Raw genomic sequence first — 25,471 nt, forward strand, 5'->3', positions numbered from 1 at the left:
GACAGCTGATAAATAAAGCCAATATCATGGTGTTTGTTTTTTTTATTATAATTATTTTCCATATTTGCTGAGGTAAAGGCCTTGCAAAGCAAAGATAATGGATTTTACCTTACCTTAGTGCAAACACCCTGTACAAAGGAAACAAAAAAATGTAGGAATGTTATCTTACTAAATTTACTAAAAACATTCATGATTTTGCATTGATTGATATACTAAAATTAAAAGTTGTTATTTTGAATCTTAAACAGGTTTCAGAGCATCCCTGTAACCATAGTAACTGAAAGCAGAGAAAGAGGGAAGATGTTACAGCAAAGACAGACAGGACAGAGCTGCACAGCATCTCCCCTCGGCTTTTGGACTGTGGGCATGTGTGTGGGAGAGAGGGGGAGTTAGTAAGCAAGCAAACAACAGTAACATGATCATTTCTGTTAACGCCAAGCTTTATTTGAAAACGTTTACGTAAATACTAGTTAGTTTGTTAGTTGCATTCTTCTTTTTGGCTGTGACTGTTGTGCCGTCAGATGCTGGTAGTTCCTGATGTATTGTTAAAACATTGCAGTATCCCACCACAGGATGCCGCTGCCTTGGGGAGCAGTCAGTACAAGTGGAGACGTTTGTGCGCGTGTATGTGTATTGTCAGGGAGGTTTAATAGGAACTGTATGTGCAGTATCTCACAGAAGTGAGTACACCCCTCACATTTTTGTAAATAATTTATTATATCTTTTCATGTGACAACACTGAAGAAATGACACTTTGCTACAATGTAAAGTAGTGAGTGCACATCTTGTATAACAGTGTAAATGTGCTGTCCCCTCAAAATAACTCAATACACAGCCATTAATGTCTAAACCGCTGGCAACAAAAGTGAGTACACCCCTAAGTGAAAATGTCCAAATTGGGCCCAATTAGCCATTTTCTCTCCCCGGTGTCATGTGACTCGTTAGTGTTACAAGTTCTCAGTGTGAATTTGGTGTTATTGCTCTCAGTCTCTCATACTGGTCACTGGAAGTTCAACATGGCACCTCATGGCAGAGAACTCTCAGAGGATCTGAAAAAAAGAATTGTTGCTCTACATAAAGATGGCCCAGGCTATAAGAAGATTGCCAAGACCCACAAAGCTGCAGCACGGTGGCCAAGACCATATAGCGGTTTAACAGGACAGGTTCCACTCAGAACAGGCCTCGCCATGGTCGACCAAAGAAGTTGAGTGCACGTGCTCAGCGTCATATCCAGAGGTTGACTTTGGGAAATAGACGTATGAGTGCTGCCAGCATTGCTGCAGAGGTTGAAGGGGTGGGCGGTCAGCCTGTCAATGCTCAGACCATACGCATCAAATTGGTCTGCATGGCTGTCACCCCAGAAGGAAGCCTCTTCTAAAGATGATGCACAAGAAAGCCCGCAAACAGTTTGCTGAAGACAAGCAGACTAAGGACATGGATTACTGGAACCGTGTCCTGTGGTCTGATGAGACCAAGATAAACTTATTTGGTTCAGATGGTGTCAAGCGTGTCTGGCGGCAACCAGGTGAGGAGTACAAAGAAAAGTGTGTCTTGCCTACAGTCAAGCCTGGTGGTGGGAGTGTCATGGTCTTTGGCTGCATGAGTGCTGCCAGCACTGGGGAGCTACAGTTCATTGAGGGAATCATGAATGCCAACATGTACTGTGATATACTGAAGCAGAGCATGGTCCCCTCCCTTCGGAGACTTGGCCACAGGGCAGTATTCCAGCATGATAACGACCCCAAACACACCTCCAAGATGACCACTGCCTTGCTAAAGAAGCTGAGGGTAAAGGTGATGGCCCACCTTGTCTCCAGACCTAAACCCTATTGAGCATCTGTGGGGCATCCTCAAACGGAAGGTGGAGGAGCGCAAGGTCTCCAACATCCACCAGCTCTGTGATGTCATCATGGAGGAGTGGAAGAGGATTCCAGTGTCAACCTGTGAAGCTCTGGTGAACTCCATGCCCAAGAGGGTTATGGCAGTGCTGGAAAATAATGGTGCTCACACAGAATTTTGACACTTTGGGCCCAATTTGGACATTTTCACTTAGGGGTGTACTCACTTTTGTTTACAGCGGTTTAGACATTAATGGCTGTGTGTTGAGTTATTTTGAGGGGACAGCAAATTTATACTGTTATACAAGATGTACACTCACTACTTTACATTGTAGCAAAGTGTCATTTCTTCAGTGTTGTCACATGAAAAGATATAATAAATTATTTACAAAAATGTGAGGGGTATACTCACTTCTGTGAGATACTGTACTTCACAAAATGTGCAGTAGTTTTATTTTCATCACTATTCATTGCAATGTTACCAAGTTTTTTTTACAGTTGTCTTCCCAAAAATAATTTATAACCTCCCTGAGCACTAACATGGTTCCACAGCAGCCACACTGACAAGGCTGCCAGCAGATGTGTCTGCAGACTCTTTCTCCTAAGTGGCCGTGTTAGCACAGGCATGTATTTAAAAATAATCCAGCCCTGTTAATCTAATCAGACTTGCAACCTGAGCACTCAAAACAGAAGGAGAGAGAGTGGAAAGCTGGTGGAAAGAGAACAAGCAAGACCCATGTGAGTAATTGGACAAGTAGGAAAGACCACATAGTGATAATACCAAAGGACCTTCTGTTTTGTCCACCTTTGTTGCAGTGGAGTCCACATTGATTTCACAAAAAAGGAATGTGCTGACATACGATCAGCAAACATGGAGTCTCTACAACCTTCTCTTACATTTATTATGTCACAAATACGGTTTGTTTGCTTTTTTTTTGTTTAGTTTTTGCAAACAGCATATTCCATCGTTTCTAAAAAAAATATTTTGCACTGTAAAACTCAAATTACCTGCTACTATTTCATGAATACAAGTTAATACATGTGAATGTATTCATTGTTATCTAGTGAAATTAGTGATTTAGCAGGGAGGATGAACACTTTTGAAAGGGATGGTGTGCCCAAAGTTTTGACCTTAGGTTTAAGAAGAAGGACCTCAGAACTGTAGTTCAGTAAATGTACTTAGTTACTTTTGCATCGCGGTCAACCCGTGTGTTACCTGGTATGTGTGTGTCCAATGTGTCTACTGCATTTCTAGACTCTACTACTCACAGTTTAAATATTTCATGATAGGAATGGGGCTAATGTGCTGTGATAAATAGAAGGGATTTTCCTTTGTGTTTAGAAAATGAAAATGCTGGGAAGTGGTTTCATGGTTCAAATATCCATCTCTAATACTTTACGTAAACACACACATGATAACAGAGAGACATAAACATGCTGCTTCCTGTGTTGGCCCCCACTGGGAGGAAGTGAGTTGGCATACCTCAGGAGGACAAAAGCATCTACTGCATTCTCACACAAAATAAGTCAAATTAAATCGCGCACTCAAAAACAAGAGATGGCCACTTATGGGCAATACTGCAAGAATGCATGCTGCCCATTTCTCTGTATTTTCTTCACACACTTACTGTCAGCAGGAAATGCCATTCACTTACTCACCCTCTGCTTTACTAGTGGCACGCTGATCTGTGTTGATAATGCATACTGTATATCTGTGTCTCTGCGGTGGAAACACATATTCCCATCGAACGGTGTCATAAGTTTATTGATGCTGCATAGACGCTTGACTGGATAACACACACACTGGTCTCTTATAGAGGAGTATTTCGGGTCCTATTGGCATGAATCATTGCACATGCACACACAGATCAGGAAGAACAGCTTAGAATAGTAAATGTGAGCTAGAGTGTTAGGATGCAGAGAGAGGAGTCTTTCATCCTTGCTGTTGTGGCAGATTTTCTGTGAAGAAAAGCCTGGTTCACTGGGTTCAAGCATAGCAGAGAGAGAAGAAGAGAGAGGCTGGGCAGATGGAGAGATCCATCAGACAGCAACTAAGAAGGAGGGAGGGTGAACTAACAGGGATGGAGGGGGTGTAATAGAGGAACACTCTGAATCCTACCTACTTGACTCAGTTTAGATGTGACTTTGCATAAGCAGGTTTAATGCTTCCTTTTAACTGCGTACTGACATTTTCGAGATTTGACCAAAAGTTTTATCTTTTATATGGTTTGTATGTTTAGTTGCATAAGCATATGAGGAGAAGAGAAGAGAGTGGAGGGGAGAGGAGTGGAGAGATGATGAACCTTTATTTGTCCCACAACAGTGTACCTCACTTTGTCACAGCAGTATATGAATGTGTCATTTCACATATTATAACCTAACCAACCATGTAGCTTTTAATCTAGATCTCTGAAATAGTAATATCTTGCCAGATGTTGTCTCAGAAAACTGTATCCTGTGTGTTGTGTTCACCCATCTTCCCACCCCAGTCTCTTCCCTGTGTTGATTTTGCCACTCTATTACAACGTCACATCTTCATCCTTTGCTTCTGGACTGCTTGAACATAAACACGACACTTTGCGGCGTGCATTCTTCCCCACACGGTTTACCTTGCATTTTTATGAAGAAGCACCCTGGACGCCCTACAGTTGAGACAACACTGAAACTCATCATCCTCAGTATTATGCAGCTCTGTCATGCAGACCACCTCCAGTCAATATGAAGAGGAGCTCTACATGTGGCAGCTGCACCCTGATCAACATTGTTGGCGCTTTTTTTCCAGATGTCCAATGAGATGAATTGAGAGGTGATGGCAACAGCAAGTGGAAACACTATGGAGGAGAAATTAATGGTGGCTGTTGCTGAACTGTAATTACCACAATGTCAACAGGAAACAACAGGTCTGGAGGCAAATTAGTGTGTGACTTCAGATCTTGGGTAGGTTGTTTTTATGGCTGTAGCATTCATGGTTTATGTTCAGCTAATTTTAGCTGTCTTTGTCTTTTACCATCTTTCAGCAACACACCAGGCAAGCTTTAACCCCATGGCTAGCCAGCAGATTTTCAGTGTCTGTTATTTATCGTGAAGGAAGCTCTGAAGTGACCATCATCCAGGCAAAGCTCCTGGACCACCTGGTGATATTCCTGTGGTCTCTCCTCTTGCTGAGGATCCAGAAAAAAACACCAAACCAAAAAGTCAAAAGCACAACAGAGCAAACAGCAGACTAGAGGAGCAGATATTGATTTTTGATTTAGCAGGGTGAAAATTGACTAACAAGCAGAGTGGCTGATAGCTGCATCAGAGAATCAGGAATCTTAAATCCTGCTCTGAATGACCTCACCTCCTCGCTAGAGATGCTGTGCACGAGATATTTTTAAATCCCGATGAAATCGTCAATGAATCATCATCAAGTGAAACAGAAGATAACAGCAGTCACATCAGCTCCCTGCCTAACTACTTCACACATGGAAGTCATATTGAAGAGAACTGCAAGTGGCAAAGAATCTCATTATTTTCTGCTGAATAGAAAAACACTGTGCTACTTTTTAATTCAGAGGAAATGGTGCACTGACTTTTTCTGCTTGAGAGAATAACAAGAAAATTACATTCTGCAACACAGCACTTCGTAATATATTACCTTGTGTCACGTTGCCTCGTGTATGCTACATATGCTACACCACTCAGAGGAGCAAAAATATTACTGAAGACATGGGGGAAAATGAACCTGCCCTGAGAATGATGAGTCCCAATAAAAAACATTTTTTAAATCTGCACTGTATGACCGTGTAATTCTTATGCATAATTGTGCTCATTTCTGACAAAAATCCCCAATGGGAAGTTTTGGAAGTGCTGTGCACAAGTCAGTGCAGGATCCTTACTAGAGCAGTCATTTTAATATTGATGTGCAGAGAGTAACACCAGAAATATGATGCGCATTGCCAGCTTGCAAGCCATTATGATCAATAAAGGAAGAGGGGTTTTATATGGAAAAGAAATACCTGTCAGATTTAATTTGGTGTATTTTGTGCTGGTTTAATATACTTTGTGGTTCTACAGTGTCAAGATCTTTACTCCTATAGTTAAAACACTTCAGGTTCCAGTGAAAACACAGCCAGCAAAGAAAGGTAAAGGTAGATGAGCCTTTTAGCAGCAACATTTTTAGACCATATTTCGGGTTGTTGACTCTGTACTCCAGCACTTTGACATGAAACTATAATTATGATTTTAAAGTAATGACTCTCAGCTTAGGGCAGCATGGTGGCTGAGTGGTTAGCACTGTTGCCTCACAGCAAGAAGGTCGTGGGTTCGCATCCCGGCCTTTCTGTGTGGAGTTTGCATGTTCTCCCTGTGCTTGCGTGGGTTTACTCCGGGTACTCCGGTTTCCTCCCACAGTCCAAAAACATGCATGTCAGGTTGATTGGTGACTCTAAAATTGCCCGTAGGAGTGAGTGTGAGTGTGTGAGGTTGTCTGTCTTTGTGTGTCTATATGTGGCCCTGCGACAGACTGGTGACCTGTCTAGGGTGTACCCCTGCCTTCCACCCGAGAGAGAGCTGGGATAGGCTCCAGCGGATCCCCGTGACCCTGAACAGGAAAAGCGGGTATAGAAGATGGATGGATGGACTCTCAGCTTTAATTTAGTTTGCAGCCACAGTGATGTCATTCACTAAGACTGTGCAGAGTGTCACCTTTTGCACCTGTTTACTTCAGACATCAGCAGATTAGCTATCTTCTGTGGGGGTGGTCTCATAAGTCTATACTGCAGCCATCACCTTGATGTTAGTTTCTATGGAGTTTTTAGCCTGGCCAGCCAGACCCACTCCCCCTCTTAGTGAAAGAATGTAGGTCTGGACCCCCTGCCATAGAGAGTCTTTTCCTGCAGCCTCAGATGAGCCAGGCCATTCACAGCCATTTATCTGCAATGGGGTGGGCTTTACGCTCCAGTCATACAATCAGATTTAAACAAGTCTTGTATGTATGCACTGGCTCGGTCGTAACGTTTCTCAATGCCACTCCCAAGTCCACAAATCTTTCTACAGCTTGCTTTTTCTGTTTACTCCATCCAAAAATGTGCAGAGAACTAGTGACACTTTGTAATCTCATGTTTTTACAACAAAAATGACAACAGTTATTCACTAGTGTCTCTGCATTACCACAGGTGTCATATCCTTCATTTCTCTGATTGTTTTATTCTGCATCCATTTGCCCACCCCCTGGAAATCCATCTCAACCAATGAATATTCTATTTTTTTTTCTATTCTTTGTATAGAATACAAAGAAAGAGTTAGTCTGGCTGGCCAGGTTAGTGAATGTTTGCCTACATGTACATGATCCACTGAGTTTGTGACTGAATTTGCTGGTCAATCACAGAAACATCCTGGTTTCTCTAATCTTCCTAAAATACTTAGACTTTGTAGAATTTTAATGTTCAACTGATATGGAAATACAACAGCTTTGAATCTGAAAGTGGGCACTTTAACCTTACAGTCATGATCATAAATCCAAATGACACGTCTAAAAATCAAATATTAATGGAGCTGGAACAGAATGGCCTCTTATGCTGGAGAAACAGGAAGGCACCATCACATTGGTTCTCATTTCAACTCACACTTAATTAAACAACAGACCACACTTGGGGCTCAGTTTTATTTCACATTTAATAGGAACAGCTGAGACAAGTTGATTCTTTTTATTAGAGAAAATGGACCATATTACATTTAACGTTTATGCAAGCTGGTCAAATGCATCATTCCAATGTTTTAAAGTTCCTGTAATACTAAGTCCAAGATATATAAACTCCAACTTGGAGAAAGGCAGCATCATATATATGTTCAACCACCAGTAATTCACTAAAGACTTTCATTGATTAGGGAATAATCTGAATTGAGTTACAGAGAATATTTTCTGTCCTGTTGATTCCTGTTGGTAGTTGTTGGCCCCTTCAAGTTCATTTTCCAGGGACATGATATATTGCAGCTAAAAAGCTGTTAAGCAGGTTCTCTATGTGCTGGAATTTGCCTGATTTTTCATACGAAACCTTACACTGCACAAGCAATACATCACAGTTAATTACCCGGGAAGATCACTAATTGTTGCCTTTCAGTATGAAAGTTAGCATTGTGCTGGCATTGCTTTTTAGCACAGGAAAAGCTGTGTTGGTTATTCTGAAAATTGAAGGAGATTTGTGATGGAGTGAAGAAGCGGAGAGGAAAAATGGGGAGGTGGAAGGGACGGAGATGAGAGACAGATGGAAATGAGGAGAAGCTGGAGGGGCAGCGGGGGGGGGGGGGGGGCAAAGCTTATCACCCATCAGAGCCCTGCTACAATTTTTAAGAAGTCTGTACTGAGATCAAGCAGAATTAGCGATCACCCATTCAGCTTGGGATGTTTAGCCAGAAGCCTGCCAATTTAATGAACCGGGCCCACTGCCAAATCTACTAAATCACCTGCATTGTGGTTCAACTTTAAGTAGTGACTGTGACTGAGCACACACAGCTCGAAACAAAACATTCAGTTGTTGATCACAAGAATGTTTAATTTGCAACGCATAAATAGTGACGTCAGTGTCATATGTTAGCCTTTTATTGGGTCAGTTAAAAACAAATTTGTATTTTGGGCACAAAACCAAGAGCTACAAGTCTAAGGCCATGCTACAGACTGAGGGGCTGAACACAGACACAGCAGAGCTGATATGCTCACAGTGACAATGCTAACATGCTCCTGTTAAGCAGATGTAATGTTTAACATGTTCACCATCTTACTTTAGCAAAATAACATGCTAATGTTTCTAATTAACGTTAGTACAAAGAGCATCTGAAGCTGATGGGATGGACCGAATAAATTCTCATTTAGACCTATGGTTGGCAGTGGATACAGAGTTATGATTGTTTTATGTATATACTGTAGCAAAGTCTCATTATCAGCACTGTAGCAGGAGGAACGTTGGACTGATGTTAAATCAATTTATGTTGTTTTTTTTTAAGTCCTAATTGAAAATACATAATAAAACTGGTGGATGGAAATGTACTTACTGGCACTTACCATAGCTCCACAATAAATATCTTCTAAAAACATCACACTGCTAATACTGGACACATCAGCTTGATAATGAATGAAAAGCATGCTAAGGTTTCCCTCAATTCATGTGCAGATTCTGTGATGTCAGCACTGCCATTCGTTGCAAATCATAAATATTAGGATAGGAATATTAGGATACTACAGTGCATTCAATCTTAAATAGAGAAGATGTAACACATCAGAAACAAAGTTTAGCACTATTGTCCTGATGACTGGTAAAATGTTGTCCAGGTTTTGATGCATTTAGCTGAATCTGCACACAGGATGTTCCTGTACGCTTGTATTCATCCTGTTGCTTCTGTCAGCAGTGAATGTCAGATGAGGTGTTATGCTCTGGATCATTAGTTCCTTTTATTGTCCACAGTTTCCTCTTTTTATCGTTTTTATTCTGTAGAGACTCATATTTGTTTCATCATCACAGCTTGGTCTTTCTGCTTCTGAAGCTTTACATTTTCTCTTCATCACTGGCAAGGAAATATGTTCACCTACCTCCTGTAGAGCTTTCTTAGCTTGGTCCACAGCCATAAAAGGCTTTTTTTTCACTGTGTAAATGATTTGCAATTCACAAGACTTGTTCTCCTTCCTCTCTGTTATTTTCCCATTTTTGTTTTTCTGCGTTTTTAGAAATGACCCAACTCTGAGCCACATATGAGCTCTACTTTGCATGGACTGATTTTGAAATGACACATATCTGCCCAAAAGATATTCGGGGACTGCCTGTATTTCCCATTATTTTATTTAAAATTGAATGTTAAAGCATAGAGAAATTGTGTAGCTGTCCAAATAACTCTTGTCTGGACTGTAATATTCATAGTCTGTCCTGCTTCTGTTTGTCATCACTCTATGCAAATCTGAAAGTGAAAATGAGTTATCACAACACATCTGTGTCTATGGATGTCAGCAGCTATCACCCACCATCTGGCAACCTTCAGGTTACACACAAAATATCTTCCTGCACCCTCATCCTCCTCTTCAAGTTCTGGCACTCTGCATGGGTGGTATTTGTGTCTTGGGTCCAGTGGATCCACTCCTGCCCACTGGGCATATGAGCCCATGTAATACTCCTACCTGCGTGCAGAGATCATCCTCCCTAGTATTTCAGTTTTCTGATCTGCTGCCCAGAATAGCCAATCAGTCTTCTTCACTATGTTTCAGATGAGAGTCCAGAACATTATAATTTATCTGATCTTGTTTAGGTCCTTGAGTAAATGGCTCTCATGTGTTCTTTCCATCAAAGATGAGGCTCATTTTCAACGTGTGGGAAACCACAGACAAAAGGACAGTTTCAACCAGATTTGAACAGTAAAATCCTCCAAGCACACACTAGATAGATAGAGAGAGAGAGAGAGAGAGAGAGAGATAGTTTATTCATCCCCCATGGGGGAAATTCAGAATGATTCATCCAGACCAGGAGACCACACACCTGCTTTTTGTCCTAATGATTTCACATTGGCAATTCCACAGACACGAGATTTCACAGAAACTCTTGTGATCAAACGTGACTTTCTTTTCATTGTTGGCCCTATTGTGGTATGTCCTGCATGATGCGTTAAAAAGACACAATGCTTCATTTGGCTTGGGTATTGTAGCGATGCGCTGCCATGTTCACGAGGTGTAAAAGTAAAGTTGGTGATGTTTCCCAGGCTTCCTGCTCTCATTGGGTATTCAGTTAAATCCTTCCTGATCAGGAATGATAAATATCAAACATGTCTGAAATTTACGATCGAGGTTCCGGCCCAGTCAGGAACAGTAAAATAATTGTATTTGCACAATACAGTTAAAGATTGCTTAGATAAATAAAGAGTTGCAACAAGCCTTAAATCAGGCCACATCCCCATGATGCCTGGAGGGCAGCATCATATAAAGTTAAAGGTTAGTTTCTTATCCTAGTGAGTCCTAATCCTAGTGCATCTGTGCAAGACAAACAGCAGGCACAATTCATAAAAACATTGCTCCTTAGCACTGTTAGTGGTGGAAAACTCAACAGGGTACTTTAAGTACCCATCACTAGGTGTGCTGACTAAACTGCATATTTGTTCCACTTGTTTCAGTTAAATAAAATCAAAACATATCAGCTTAGCATGAACACTTGAAACAGGATAACACAGATAGCTTGGCTACAAAGATAAAGCACCTCTAAATCACAGCCAAACTAAACACAGACCAAAAGAGTCCAAATGGAGTCCAGGAATTACCCATGTATGGAGGGTAACAACAAGCAGGAAAACAGACTCCAGTAATCCACAGAAGAACACTGACACCACAGACAGCCAAACATTGCAAACAGACAATAATCCAGCACTGAGGGGAAAGTGACTGGGGCTTACAGGACACAGTCAGTCTTTTTTTTCCACATTTGCTAAACTAGCTCCTGGCCTCAAAGCATGTATTTCTCAAAATGCCAAACTATTCCTTCAAGACCATTTTACCAGTTTATAGTTATAGCCTCAGTGTACCACGCAAATGTTTCACATCACCTGTCACATTTTCTGTAGAGTTTATCTGTACAATGCATGACCAAATAAATTGTTCATAATGCACTATAATGCATAAACTGAGACTTGAAAACACAAGCCTTACAAGATGTCTAATGTATCCCATATACACCTGCATAATGACATTGGATATCTTTGACATGAGTATTTTGTCTTTGTAAGGCAAGACAGCAGGTGGAACAGGTGACCCACCTTGTGGTGGGATGATGGCACTGCACCACCACACCCATCAGACTTGCTGAATGCGGGACAAGCTGCCAAACACCATGTTGATTTGATGATGTTGCAGCAACACAAAGTGTTGAGCATCGACTGTTATTGTGTAGTGCCTCCTGATCTCACACCAATGAATCCATTCCTTCATCCTTCCATTCTTCTCTCTCACAGGGCTTTGCCTTTATTGCTGGTGTTTAATCAGATAGAGAGATAGATAGATAGTGTCTCTGCCACAAAACACACACACATACACACCAAAAGGATATTTATAGTGCTACCACCAGCTTGTCTGTTGCTAGGATACCAGCCAGCCTAGGCCTCTCAGATTTGCTTTGTTTACAAAAATGAACATGTTCAGTTTGTCTGGTGCACACACATACTCACACACACACACACACACACACACACTTCAGTAAAGACAGTCTGTGTGTCCACACAACCAGAGGCAGAGCTGTTGGTAACCACAGTGAGACAGTCGAAAAAAGACGCAGAAAAAAAAAATGCTGACGTTACTTATTCCACGGTCTGACAGTCTCGGGTTGCTATGGCAACTGTCCTGGGTTCTCAGCAACATCCCCCTCCATAAGCAAAGAAGGTGGCAGTGGGTAATCAGTGGCTCCTTGTGGTGTACTGAGTTGCCATACCGCCGTCTACTGGTCCTGAGTGAGCTCAGCAACCGTTTCACAGAAGGAAGTTTTTAATGTGTCAGTCAGTTGAGGAGTTATTTTATATGTGTCGGTGGGGAGTCTTTGAAAATAACCAACGCAAGTTGGAAAGTTGCTGAACATGATTTTACACTGTAATCAAGTTCTATTTATGCTTTAGAAATGTAAATATAGTGCAGTGGTAGGCTACAGACTAATTCACTATTGAATCACAGACTAGAAGTATAAGAATTTAAAAAATGTCCATCAGTCTGAGGTATTCAGGTCAATGACATGTGCTTAGCTCCTCACTCAAATGTAATGTTTGTACATGAGAGGAACAATGAGTGGTGTCTAGTGTAAGACAGAAATGTCTCTGAGACAGCTCCACTGATCTAAATCTGCCCAGCGTACAGTATCTTAGGACACATTCAAATTAAAACAGTTTAAACTTATTGCAGCAGCATTTGAAAGTCAAAGGTTGTGACAACATTACCATATTTTCTCCATTTGTTAACACTTCCATTTTACCTTCAGATAACCCAACTAAAGCCTTTGTTATAATTTTAATATGATTACAGCATCAAGTTGTGTTTGTAGAAACATGAGACAATCCCTGTGGGAATTGGTGCACTGTGTGCCAGGTCATGGGGCACAGTGCATGGACTGTCTTCTGTGGTACCTCCACTGGAGGCACCATGGTCACAGGTTTTCTAATTCTACACACAGTTACTTTAAGGTTAAAGCACACACACACACTCTCTCTCTCACACACACATACACACTCAGTTTCAGTGCACATAACTGGTTATGTGATCAATTTGGGGAGCATTTCAGCCATCCATCCATTATCTTTATTCACTTATTCCCTAACCAGGGTCACAGGGATCTGCTGGAGCCTATCCCAGCTCTCTTTGGGTGAAAGGCAGGGGTACACCCTGGACAGGTCACCAGTCCATCACAGGACGGAGATATTTCAATACAGTTTAATGTTTTTATCATTACTTTTAAACTGGAAACACATTGAATATAGAAAGATTGTAATATAGATTGTATTTTATTTTAAAACTGTGGAACTGGGTCTAAAGGCCAAACTAATGTCATTGTTTTTGAAAAGGTCTCATGTTTTGTTTACAATGTACATGAGAAAACTACAAAATGTTATTGGTCTGCTGTCATTTTTCACATCATAGATATTTCTGGCTCCATGTTTGTGTGGTGTGTGTTTATTTTTTGCTGCCATAAGTAATACACCATCTCCAGCCCCCCGTCTCATCTCTTTAGTGGGCAGACAGACAAACAGACAGGCAGACAGACTGGCTGACCGTAACACTGTAACCTGCAAACTAAAATACTGGACCATGCGCCATTCCAAATTTGTCTTTCAGCCACGGGGTCCCACCGTCTGACCAGGAATAAACACGCACACACACATCCAGGCGTCTCCCCTGCTGTATACTGTACTCCTGTGTGTGTGTGTGTGTGTGTGTGTGTGTGTGTGTGTGTGTTGGGTGCTACATTAGCAATGCAGGGATGTCTGGGTGAGGAAGGAGATTGATTCTCAGTCGCTGATGTAACCAGACTGGCAGAGCTGCATCACAATGAGCCCACGTGCAGCTCCCTTTATGGAGCCAACTGGTAATCCTGTCTGTTGCTAATGGTCATTTAATCCAAATGTTGCTGCTGTCCACTGAGCCCCACACACTCTGCTGAACTTTTACTGACCCTTAATATTCTTCATAAAAGACTGGCAAGAAACTTTATTTTTTGCTGCACAGGGCAGCAGAAGTTTTGTCAAAATGTACCTTCTTTCTTGTGCCGAGAAAGAGATGTACTGACAATGCTTTTGAAAAATGCTCCTCTCATGCGTGATGTATTTGCTGCTTTAGAGCTGTATTTTTGCAATGAGGGCAGAAATTGTTGTGTAGACAGTTCAGATGGCAGTTTTCCAGTCTTGGATTCTCTGTCAGTTACAAAAGTGGTGGAGAAACTTGCAAACACCTCATTTCTGCACGCCATGTTTGAACATTATTGAAGAGGAAGTGATAACACCAAGGTAGCTGAACACAAGATGAGGAGTCACTTTGTTCATATTCTTGCTCACTCTCCTTTTCATACAAACATAAACGAAATGAGGTGATAACAGTCTCCCCTCTGTATGCACACACACACACACACACACACAGATTGTCTCATGTCAGCTGTGTGTTACTGTAGCATCGTTAGGCTTTTTTTTCCTGTGTTATTGATGTGTTTTAAATATTTATTAGGCCACTTCCGCAGCAGCAGCTTCTAAGTTGGCAAAGCCAAAGATATTTCTGTATGTATTCTTGAATAACAATGAGGCACAACAGCAGAGACAAATCTATGTAATACCTGACATATAGGGCAGCTTTTCTTTTCTTTTTCAGTCAGCAAAGTGCTTGACTTCATGTCTTGGGAAGCTTTGCAGCCACTTACTGTACACGAAAAAAAATGAAAACTTAAGAGTTTACATGTTGTGTGTAGTTAGACTGGTAAGAAACAGTAATATATGGCAGTTTTCTTTTATATATGATAATCTATGAGGAAAATGAGAATGAATTCTCAGCTGGCACACCTGGCATTTAGTGGTTCTCGTTTCCTTATGAAACCAAAAGCTTAAGAAAACCGCGCCTACTTGTTGTTTTTGGATCAACTATACTCTTGTATGTGGTGAATGTGACTTGACAACTTGGCTCATTTTCTGTACCTACAGTGTTATGAAAGCCATAAATTAGAACAAAAGACAAAAATTTGAAATGAAATGGCAAAACAATTCATAGTTGAATCAGAGCAGTAACTACAGGAGTTACATAAGGGATGGGTTATATAAAAATTTGGGTTGCAGCACGCATTAGGTATTCTGTTGATTTGCATGTGTTGCTGTATGTGAGTGTGTATATCTGTGTGTATGTGTATTAACCTGTGTTGATGTGTGTGTGTAAAGGTGAGGAGAGAAAGAGACAAAAGGCAGAAAAGGAAGCAGGAAAAAAAATAGTCTACAGCTGCTCTGTGAGGCTGCAGCCATCACCCATGTGCTAACACACTCACAGTGACTGAGTGACTGTGGTGCAGTGCTGATCAACTTTAGTGTGGTCTATTAGCTTGTACTCATTTAACAATTAACACTAAAAGGTATTTGGTCATTTTCCAGTTGCATAAACTGTCAATCTTTAGCTCAGAGTGACATGAATGTCTGGACCTGGCATCAAAATAGCAAACTAACTGACAACACACATTTACAGTGACATGACTTGTCTCCTGATAACAACTTTATTAAAGACTGATGTTTAAGTCAATTTTACCCATAACTGACTATAGATATGAGGTCATTCAAACAGTACTAGCACTCAGCGTGAAAAACGTTTCTGTGCAGTGATCCACTATTAATGTCATTTCACTGACACACACACACACACACATTTAAAAGCCTTCAGTGCTCTTGCTCTTTGACTTGTAGTACTCTTAGAGGCGAAAACATTATGTCACATATGTCCGAACATGCTAAACTGTTTTAGCCAAATTATTTTAAAGGCAAGACATTACCAGTTTAGGAGTATGTGTGCACATCTGTGTTATGCAGAGCACAGAGAACTGCATCGATGGTGGCTTCAGTAACAGTTTCTATCAATTACGATTTGTTTACAATTACAGTACGGGACAGATGTTTTAGGCACTTTAGGTTTTTTAGATTCTTATCACACAGCACCATCAAGTGTCTGATTGATCCTGGGTTCATTGTGCAGGACAACAAGCACATAAAGAACCCAGCAGAGTTCATGAAGAACTATTTTCAGAGGCAATAAGAACCAGGAGCCCAGATCTGGGCAGTGATGGGTCAGTCTGGGCTCAAAAACATTGGGACAGCCTGAATCTACAGACGAACTGCAGCAGCTTCTCCAAGGTGATGTAAAGTACCAGGAGAAACTGTGTGCAGGTCAAACCAAAGGGAACTGCTGCTGGTTTAAGGGTAAAGGGGAGTGCTGTGAATACTGATTAGATTCAGGTTTGGTTCCCTTTGCTGCACTTTGTATGAAGTGAATTTATAAATGAAAAACTATTTATGTAATTTATTTCAAAAGCATCCCCAGGGTATTTTTAGTGCCTAAAACTTTTGCACAGTACTATATATAAACTGGATAACTCAAGATTTGTGCGTGTGTATCACCCTAGCTACAGCCCATAGCCATGTGTATGATAAAATGACATCTCACAAATGTATATAATCTCTGAGTATAAATTAATGTATTACCCAATCATATTATTAAACAAAAAAGATTAAACTGCAGTAGAATAGACATTCAATTAAGTAAAAATAAAACTCTGAATTAACTCTAAATTATCTCCAGGTAAACTAAATGTCAAAAAAACAATCAAAACATCTAGAATTACCAAATAGCTGGTAATTTTATATACTTTTCAAAAAGCTCAGCTGTTCTCTATGGCAGCTCTCTCTTGTTTAACTTCTTTGCGCCTGAGTTGCAACGGGAGTCGTAGCACACTACTTTTCGTGAGACACTACATCTGTTTGCTCAATTAAAGCAGATTTGACTAAACTACTAAAAAATAAAACTAGTCAACCTTCTGAGAAGCGACTTTGAAACAAAAATGGCACAACGTAAAGTGAGCTGTGTCCAGTGTGCTGTGTGAAGATGAGACCAGACTGCATGTCAGAACTATTCACCATGGCAACCACAGATTATCTGATTAATTAATGAACCTTTTACTGCATCACCGGCTACTGCTGTTAACCATTCATGCACTGTTTGACCTGCAGCTAACAGTACACACATAAACGGCCGCCTTGAGGCAGTGGTGTGCTCCGCGTGTGTGTATTCCTCAGGCTAAAGGCGGAGGAAATCAATGACATGGGTGTTATAAAAAGGAGTGTTGCTTTTTAAAAAGAAGGATTTGGAACATATGCCATATCCCGAGGCGTTGTTCCCAACCCTTGGAACCCTTGTTAGGATGAAAAGTAATGATTAAAACATTTTGCAGACACACCACAACTGGGCCAAAAACACTTCAGTGTTCTACACTTAAAATAGTAACTTTCATATTATTCTCAATATTCTTGCATGAGATGAGAAACAATGTGATCTCATGGGCCCTTTGATACAAACATATATTTCATTGGGCATTCTCCTCACAGACACAGCAGCCTCATAAACAGCAACAAAACAAACAACAAAGCATGTCATGACAGACACAAGCTGTATGAGAATGTACACACACACACACACACACACTTTCAACCTGCATATTCTTGTTCATGGTTTAATTAAGATCTGTCTGGGTGATTATGAAATTCCCTTAATCTCCTATGGGAGTCTAATCTTTATATTTATTTTCTGTGCATGTACCTGTGTGTGTGTGTGTGTGTGTGTGTGTGTGTGTGTAGGTGTCTTGACTATAAAAGAGCTGTGTTTTTATCTGCCTGTTTGTTGCATAATCAAACATTAATTTATTATTATGTAGCAAGTGCCAATATGTTATTGTGCTGTAAATTTAAATTGTCTGATCTCTCAGAAATTGTATGTGTGTGCCTGGTATTTCTTACACACTCTGGGAACTTGCCTTCCTCGAAGGGATCAGATGCTAGGAGTTAGGGTTTAGCAAGAAGTGTTTCTGATTTAGTCTCCAGGAAATCAATGTAAGTCCATGTAAAGTGTGTGTATGTGTGTTTCCCCACTTAAACGATTATATCTTTCTATACTGTTTTTTGGCTCATTGTTATGCCATTAGGGTGTCAACAACATTATGTTCGTTCTTATTCATCTAAGTGGCATTATCTTTTAACTACGGTTAGTTTATAAAAACCATCATATAACACACAAATGATATATTTTATGTTCATTATCTTAATAGAGCCCCACCTGATCTGACTCACACTGATGCTATGTGCTTTAAATGGAAATACTCAAGTCCAAGTACCTCAAAATTGTTCTTAAGTAAAGTACTGGAGTAAAAGTGAAGTTACATATTAACCCTGAACAGCAAGGCACTGAGAGTTGTTTATATAATCTAGCACATCCCTTTAAATGGCAGCAGGCCTATAAAAGCCGTATAGCTATAAAATGAGAAAATGTTGCAGAGTTTTTTGGCTGGTTTACAGTAGATAGATCAGGTATCCTCAGGTAAAAAACTGTTTTAAACATTTAAAACCTTTATCTTCATCTCACTACACTACTTTTATTGTGCTCAAGGTCTGATCACTAGGTTTTATTTCAACAACATGACAAGATGAATAATTTGTTCATCTGTTTGACATCCTCTCTGACATCTTTGTCGAGCTTTCCTGGAGAGTTTTCGGTGTATTGCAGGATGGATTTGAGGAACACAAACACTGTCTGTGCACCCCCCCTCCATGCCTCTGTCTCACTTCTCACATAAGGATCCTATAAAGTTTCTGTGGTCCAGACCAGAGGCATGCGCAGTGGCGACCCCGAGTAGTGTGTAGTAGTATTATTATTGTGAATGGTGGGGCTGGGTAGAGGGAGGGGGCGGTATTTTGGGCGTACAGTCATAAGAGCGACTCCACGGAGCCAGGAAGTAGACTGCCGATGCCTTTAAGTACTTTTGAAACCGTCGTAATTTTGAGATTTGACAGCGGTGCCAGAACGACCTGATTAAAGAGCATCGACGATTCATCAGCAACTGATGGAAAAAGATGCCGTGTTTACTGATTATTAAGTTAGGCTGTCTTCTATGTCGATGCATAGCTATTAATTAAAATACTGTTAGTTCCATGTTTCATTTCGGGTTTCGGTTTTGATGTGTTTAATGATTGGTTTAGTCTTAATAATAATTCTAATAAGCACTAGGACACGTATTGCTCAACTGTTTTTCTGAATCACTGCTTCAACTTCTGACAGATACATGGATCAAAATCTAAATTAGGCTTCGTGTCAGACAAATATTCCCTCTTTTGTAAGCAGAGGACACAACAGCTTTGTAACACATGATTCATGACTTTAATTAAAGCCGCCAAATTACAGACTGTTCTTACTTCACCTTAATGCATTCATGTGGGCTAACAGTCTGGGAGAGCAGGAGGCCTACTCGGGAGGAGTGCCTAAAAGTTGCAGGTAGACTAAAGAGAGACGCAGACAGAGAGCGCTCGTTTGTTGCCACTTGCTTGAGATCACACGCACATCAGGAGAGAGAGAGAGAGACACTGAGGCAGTGAGGGAGAGAGAGAGAGAGAGAGGAGAGAGAGAGAGAGGAGAGAGAGAGAGAGAGACGGTCAAACTGAGCTTTATCTGTAGCGGTGGGTCACTTAATCAGAGCCATTTGGAGCCTGAGGCGACCCGAGGCGCGCAGGAGCCGCAGTCAGAGCCAGATCATAATAAGAGCAGCAGTTGTGATCAGAGAGGCCAGCAGAAGAGAGCACATTGCTCCACACAGGGAAGAAGAAAACACACACACACACACACACACACACACACACAGAGACACGGAAGAGAAGTGAGTGAAAGACAGTCAGAGAGGGACGGACGGTAAGACACAGAGTTTTAACTTTTGCTGTACAGAATCATTTTTAAAAGGGATCAAAAGTGAAACTCAAGTGGCCGCAAAGGAAAAGTGTCGGAGAAGATGCCGCGGGTAGTCCCGGACCAGAGGAGCAAGTTTGAGAATGAGGAGTTTTTCCGCAAGTTGAGCAGGGAGTGTGAGGTGAGTCTGAGTCTGTTGCTTCACACTGGATCCACTGGCGGAAATAGAGGCTCCGAAGAAGAAGCGTTAAAGTAGAAAAGCATGCTGGCGGCAAGAAATTGTCTTAATGCTTCAGGCCGTTTCATTCATTTCTGTAACTTCGCTTGAAGAACACGCACACTTTAATGAAATCCTTTAAAAACTAAAACGCCTACAAAGATTCGCTTCACTAAGCTGGTTGTGTTGTATTTCTGCCATTCTGGAGATAGGAATAATACATTTTACCAGTATTAATACACTAATACACTTTTATTTAGTTATTTATTTATTTATTTTTCCTTATTATTTTTTTCTTTATTGCCCAAGTGAATCTATCTATTCTGTTTTTACTGTCTTTCTTTTGACTGTTGACAGTCCTATTTCTGTAGTGTCTCTACTCCAAATCAAACCCATGTCGTAAAATCAGCGCGTATTACTGCAGGTATCTATGTGAGTAGCCTAGAAGTATTAAGGTTTATTTTCTTTTTGCTGCAGATAAAATATACTGGGTTCAGAGACCGGCCCCATGAGGAAAGACAAGCCCGCTTCCAGAACGCCTGCAGGGACGGACGGTCAGAAGTAGTGAGTACAAAACTAAATATATTTCCTTATTATTTGCCTCATTGTTGCAACAATGGAGGGATAGAAAGCTCACTGCTAATTATTGTTTGACACAAAGAAAGAGACAAATGTGTGTGTGTGTGTGTGTGTGTGTGTGTGTGTGTGTGTGTGTGTGTGTGTGTGTGTGTGTGGTGATGTGAAGCTTTTCACACGCACAGTGAGACAGACATGAATAGACAGACATCACACATCTTGTCTAGTCTTTTCTCAGGCAGATGTGTGTTTTGTTTTGTTAAACACGCTGAAAGAATCTCATGAAAAAGCCCTGAGCAGCTCACTTTGTGCAGCAGCGGTGCACTGTAGAGACACACTCTTGGATCGTACGTGTGCCGGTGTTGTGATGAGTCCCTGCACCAGGAAGCCGACATGTTATCAGACATATAAACCCAGCAGGCTTAACTTCTCTCACAGGCTCATGACTTCTTCCATCTGTATATTCTGCAGCGGACCTCATGTTTGTCCCAGCTTTGTTTGACAGAGGCATGAACTCATACATGTTATCACACAGGCACTTTCTGGTTACAGTAAGCACCGTTAGGGCTGTAATTTGGGGCCTAACTGGTCACCTAAAGTAATCACCATCTGTCAGGTCTAATTTTGGTATATACTGTAGTGAAAACATGCAGTGGATATATACACTTAAGTGAACAGCCGAAAATAAACATCTATGATGACCAAAAGTCCTTATAGCACTGATGTAAACACCACCTCAGTCAAAATGTCACATTTGAGTTTAAAGCTGCAACAGTTCATTGTTCAGGCGATCAACAGAGGATTAATTATCAACTATTGTGATAGTAGTTCAATTGTTGATGTCCTTATTTCAAGCAAAAGTGCCAAACATTCCCAGGTTTCAGCTGCTCATCTCTTTGGCTTTTCAATGTGTGTTTGGGCTGCGTTCAGCCAAACTAACTTAGAGACTACACACTTGACTCTGAGATGGGCCTCTAAACGCTTTTTCTGACACTTTATGGACAAAATGATTGCGAAAGTAAAATAATTGTTAAATGTTAGCTTTTGTTGAGTTGTTTACTTTGTGTTTACTCAGATATACACTCTGTAGTTGCTGCAGAGTTGTGTTGGGCTGCACTACACAAATTGTGTTTTTCTTCATACGCAGTACATATGGGCAGCAGTAAATGGGTAGTTGTTGCAATGGGAGATAATTTGTGGCAACAATCTCACAGCTGAAGAGTGTCAGTGTGCTAAATGTGTCTCCCTCCATTTTCAAACCACACTCCTCTGAAGCCACGTCTTCAAATGCATCTGATCACATATCCAGTTTTGAGATGGATGCCTCTCAAATGGACCGATGTAGAGGTTGGACTTAGACTTGCCGAACTCTTTGGTCTAATGCGAACACCAGTGTCACAACAGCACAGTGTAAACATACACTCTGTTATGTGTGTATGTGTATCTAAATGTTCTTAGCAAAAATCTATTTAAAAGTAAAAGTACCAATCTCACTGGAAAATGGTCTCAGTCATAGTTGTTATTTTGTTGTGTTATTTTACTTTGGATTTTTGATACTCATCCACATGTATGTATTTTTTAAGTTACTGTATAACAATGCTTTGTATTTTACATAGATGATTATATATAAGCTTTTGAAAGGAAACAGAGCTGGGAGATAAATGAGTAAAAATCCCATATTACGTTAGAATGTAGTGAGTAGAAACATAAAGTAGAAAATGAAAATACTCATATAAAGTGTCTGTGAAATGCAGCACCTTAAACAGCAGACTAATAGATTTGTTTCCTTAATGAATGCCACACAGAAGTTTGATTTTCTTCACTTCTTTGCAGAGAACGTTTTTTCTTCTGAACTCATTTGACCTTTTTTTTTTTTTTTCTTCCTTCCAAAAATGTTGAATGTAGCAATTGTGATTGGCAGTTTATACCAAGTGGCATAAGGTTCATACCTATTGAGGACACATGCCAGTTTGCACACCTGCATTATGAAGCTTGTTTAAAACTTCCTATATCATGTCCTCAACAAAAGGTGAAATCGGTTGAAAAAGCCTTCAGGCGACTGGCACAAACACAGGGCAACTTTTACAGCCTTAGTCATCCTCAAGGTATTTTTCACAAACATGCTGCACTCATCACAGGGGGAGGGGTTCAGGCGGGGGCACATCTAGTTTTACCATCTTTTAGTGGGACATGATGTGTCCGTCCGTCCGTCTGTCCTCACTGTATTTATAAGTCTTCTGCTGTGAGAATTGATGGCCATGGTTTTAATGGTTTGACAGCCACCGTGACATCATGTCGCTGATTTATCTATCAGCCAGGCGCTGCTAAAGACCTCCTGCTATTTTCATGGTCAGTGTGAACAACTAACAGACACAATGAGATGAGGCAGGTTACTAGAAAACAAACGGCACCATGTAGGTAATTTACCAGACTGATACTGAATGTGTGTCCTTTAAAAAGTCCCCTAAATGGATTTATAATGTGGTTTGTTTATTGTTACTTCTTATGAATGTTTCAGCCTGACTGTGCAGAATGACGCGTGTTGCATGGTTGACACTAAAAGTTACCTGCTGAATGAGGCCGTTTTAGATTTAGAGTTTATGATGTGTACGTAGTGACATCGCAAATAATATGGAGCCAATCATGGTTCGATATGCAACATACACAAGTGTAATGTAAACACTTTAAACCTCCAGGTCACATACAACTGTGACAGACTTTTCAGTGAGGTAGGAGTCACATGTCTGCAGCACAAAATTTGGAAATTTCATACTCACAGCGTAGGATAGGATTTTTTCAATGAGGCAGAATGCATATATGGTACCTTTTAAAATCTGTACTAGTTAAGTTTGTGTGGCAAAACATGTCTGACACAAACTGTTTTTCAGAAGAGACTATGTTTAGATTTTATTTTTAGATTTTATATAAATAAATTTATATTTTTAACATGTCTTAAGGATCTTTAAATGTTCGTATCCTCTTACACAATACTTTATTTTGTCGAAAGTGTTCTTGGCTTAATTCTAGAAGGTATCTAACTTTCACAATAACAAAGTTATTTAATTTATTCATTAAATATTGTATTCATCCTGTATTTTACATTTAAATAGAAAAGGTCACTCACAATTGGCAGAAAATAACAAATTTAACAATATTACAACCTTATTTTGTAATGGCGTGATACAGAACTGCTGTCTAAATATTTTTCTTTTCATGGCTTTGTCTTCACGGTTTTGTTCTGCTTTTAATGTGGAAGTTTTATTAGAAAGAGTATGCATGTTTATGAGTTGGGTATAGTTTGCAGAACAGAACAAGTAATAGTAAAGCTAAACCTAATGAAATGTGTTGTTGAAATGATTAGGAAAAACAAGCACAATGTAACATATTTTAAAATTTCAGGCTTTTTTTCCTGCATTATTTTTACAATAATTTAAAAAGTAAAGTGTGGCATCGGTTTACTCTAAGGAATTCCTAAACATCACACACATACATGTGACTGGAATCACAGGGTGACTCTTAAATGCTTAGGATTCATCTGATAAATGGGACAATAATTCAAAGTAAATTATCTCCAGCTCGGCTCATTAGAGATGAGTCGCTTTCTAAACTACTATTGATTTTCATGCTGCCTGCTCTCTCTCCCTTCCCACTTCTCTCCCATCTCTTCTTCTGTCTCTTCATTTAATTTCCTTTGCTTTTTTCTTCTTTGTCTTTATTCTTCGTCTCCAGCTCACCTCCATCTCACCCCCCCACCCCTTTTTGTCTGACTTTCTTGTCTTTACCAGTTATCCTGTTTCCTTTCATTTTCCCTGTTTCCCCTCTTTTTCCTCCTTTCCTCCATCTCTCACCTCTTTCTGCCTACTCTTCTCTCATTTTTTTTCCCAGCAGTAGTAGGCAGCAAATTAGTATCAGATGGTTGTAATCCAATACTTCAGATACAGCAGAAATGATGACTCGGTGTTCTTTGAGCTCTCATTTCTGTGTGTGTTTATATGTGTGTGTGTGTGAGTAAGTGAGTGAGTGAGAAAGACATTTTTTCTCATTGTGTGTCCATGTACACACGTTTTCATTTGTCATTTACAGCTTTCTCTTGCCTTCATTTCTTTTTCTTCTGCTCACTGTTGTTCCGTCCTGCTCTTCCATTCAGGTTTTCTCTCTTGTGCTCTCACTCTCTGATGAGGGACAGATTTGACAGAGTGCATAATTCATATGCTTCCAGCTCAGTCGCAGCCCTAATGCCCTTAGTATTGATCTGTCTCAGCAAACATATCACACACACACACAAAGACAACACACACACAGGCACAAAAAAACAGGCATTTTCTAACTTGATTTTCTGCCTCTCTATAATTCATTGCTTTCTGACTGCAACAGAGAAATGCATTCTATTGATTTTCATTTTATTTATGTTTCTCAATGCATACATACGTGCGTATGCGTGTGTGTGTGTTTATCTTAAAAGGAGTGTCTCCCATTAGAGCAAGAAGCCATTTTACAGAAATCAAAAGATGTGGAAAGCTACAGGATGATGTGATTATATGTGTGTGAGGAGAGCAGGCCAGTGGTTGCCTTTGTGCTTTTCTTCTGAGAGGAGAGTGGTTAAACCGAGAAGAAACAGAGAGAGGTGATGGGTGGGCGGGTTGAGGAAATGAGAAAAAGAACAAATTGGTTCCAGTCTATCAGACTTAAACTGTTCCAGTGTTAGATCCAAATAAGACATTAAAACTTAGTCAAACACTCTCCTCTTTAAGTTATGCAAGAACACTCTGGAAACATTTTTGTGAAACCACAATATTATATGTACTTCAAACCAGTATTTCATGTTCTTAATCTTGGATAGAAATGTGTCTGAATTTGCAGAACTGTAAATTAAGGACTCTCCTTTAAACATTTGGG

At 40.3% G+C, this 25,471-nt stretch overlaps 1 protein-coding gene across 4 annotated transcripts in view; it reads left to right on the top strand.

Annotated features, from left to right (window-relative positions):
- The first annotated feature begins 19,406 nt into the window (after nucleotides 1–19,406).
- Nucleotides 19,407–25,471, top strand: part of cbfb (core-binding factor subunit beta) — a 33,402-nt gene continuing 27,337 nt past the window's right edge. For 2 of the 4 annotated variants that reach the window (XM_026311185.2, XM_026311182.1), the window contains exons 1-2: nucleotides 19,408–19,963; nucleotides 20,477–20,563. In XM_026311185.2, the coding sequence (XP_026166970.1) occupies nucleotides 19,886–19,963; nucleotides 20,477–20,563 (165 nt within the window). In that variant the 5' untranslated portion in view covers nucleotides 19,408–19,885. Of the gene's footprint in view, nucleotides 19,964–20,476; nucleotides 20,564–25,471 lie in introns of all 4 variants that reach the window. The other 2 variants (XM_026311183.1, XM_026311184.1) reach the window with 2 other exon arrangements.

Source organism: Mastacembelus armatus, chromosome 6 (genome assembly GCF_900324485.2).
Source record: "Mastacembelus armatus chromosome 6, fMasArm1.2, whole genome shotgun sequence".
NCBI lineage: Eukaryota > Metazoa > Chordata > Actinopteri > Synbranchiformes > Mastacembelidae > Mastacembelus > Mastacembelus armatus.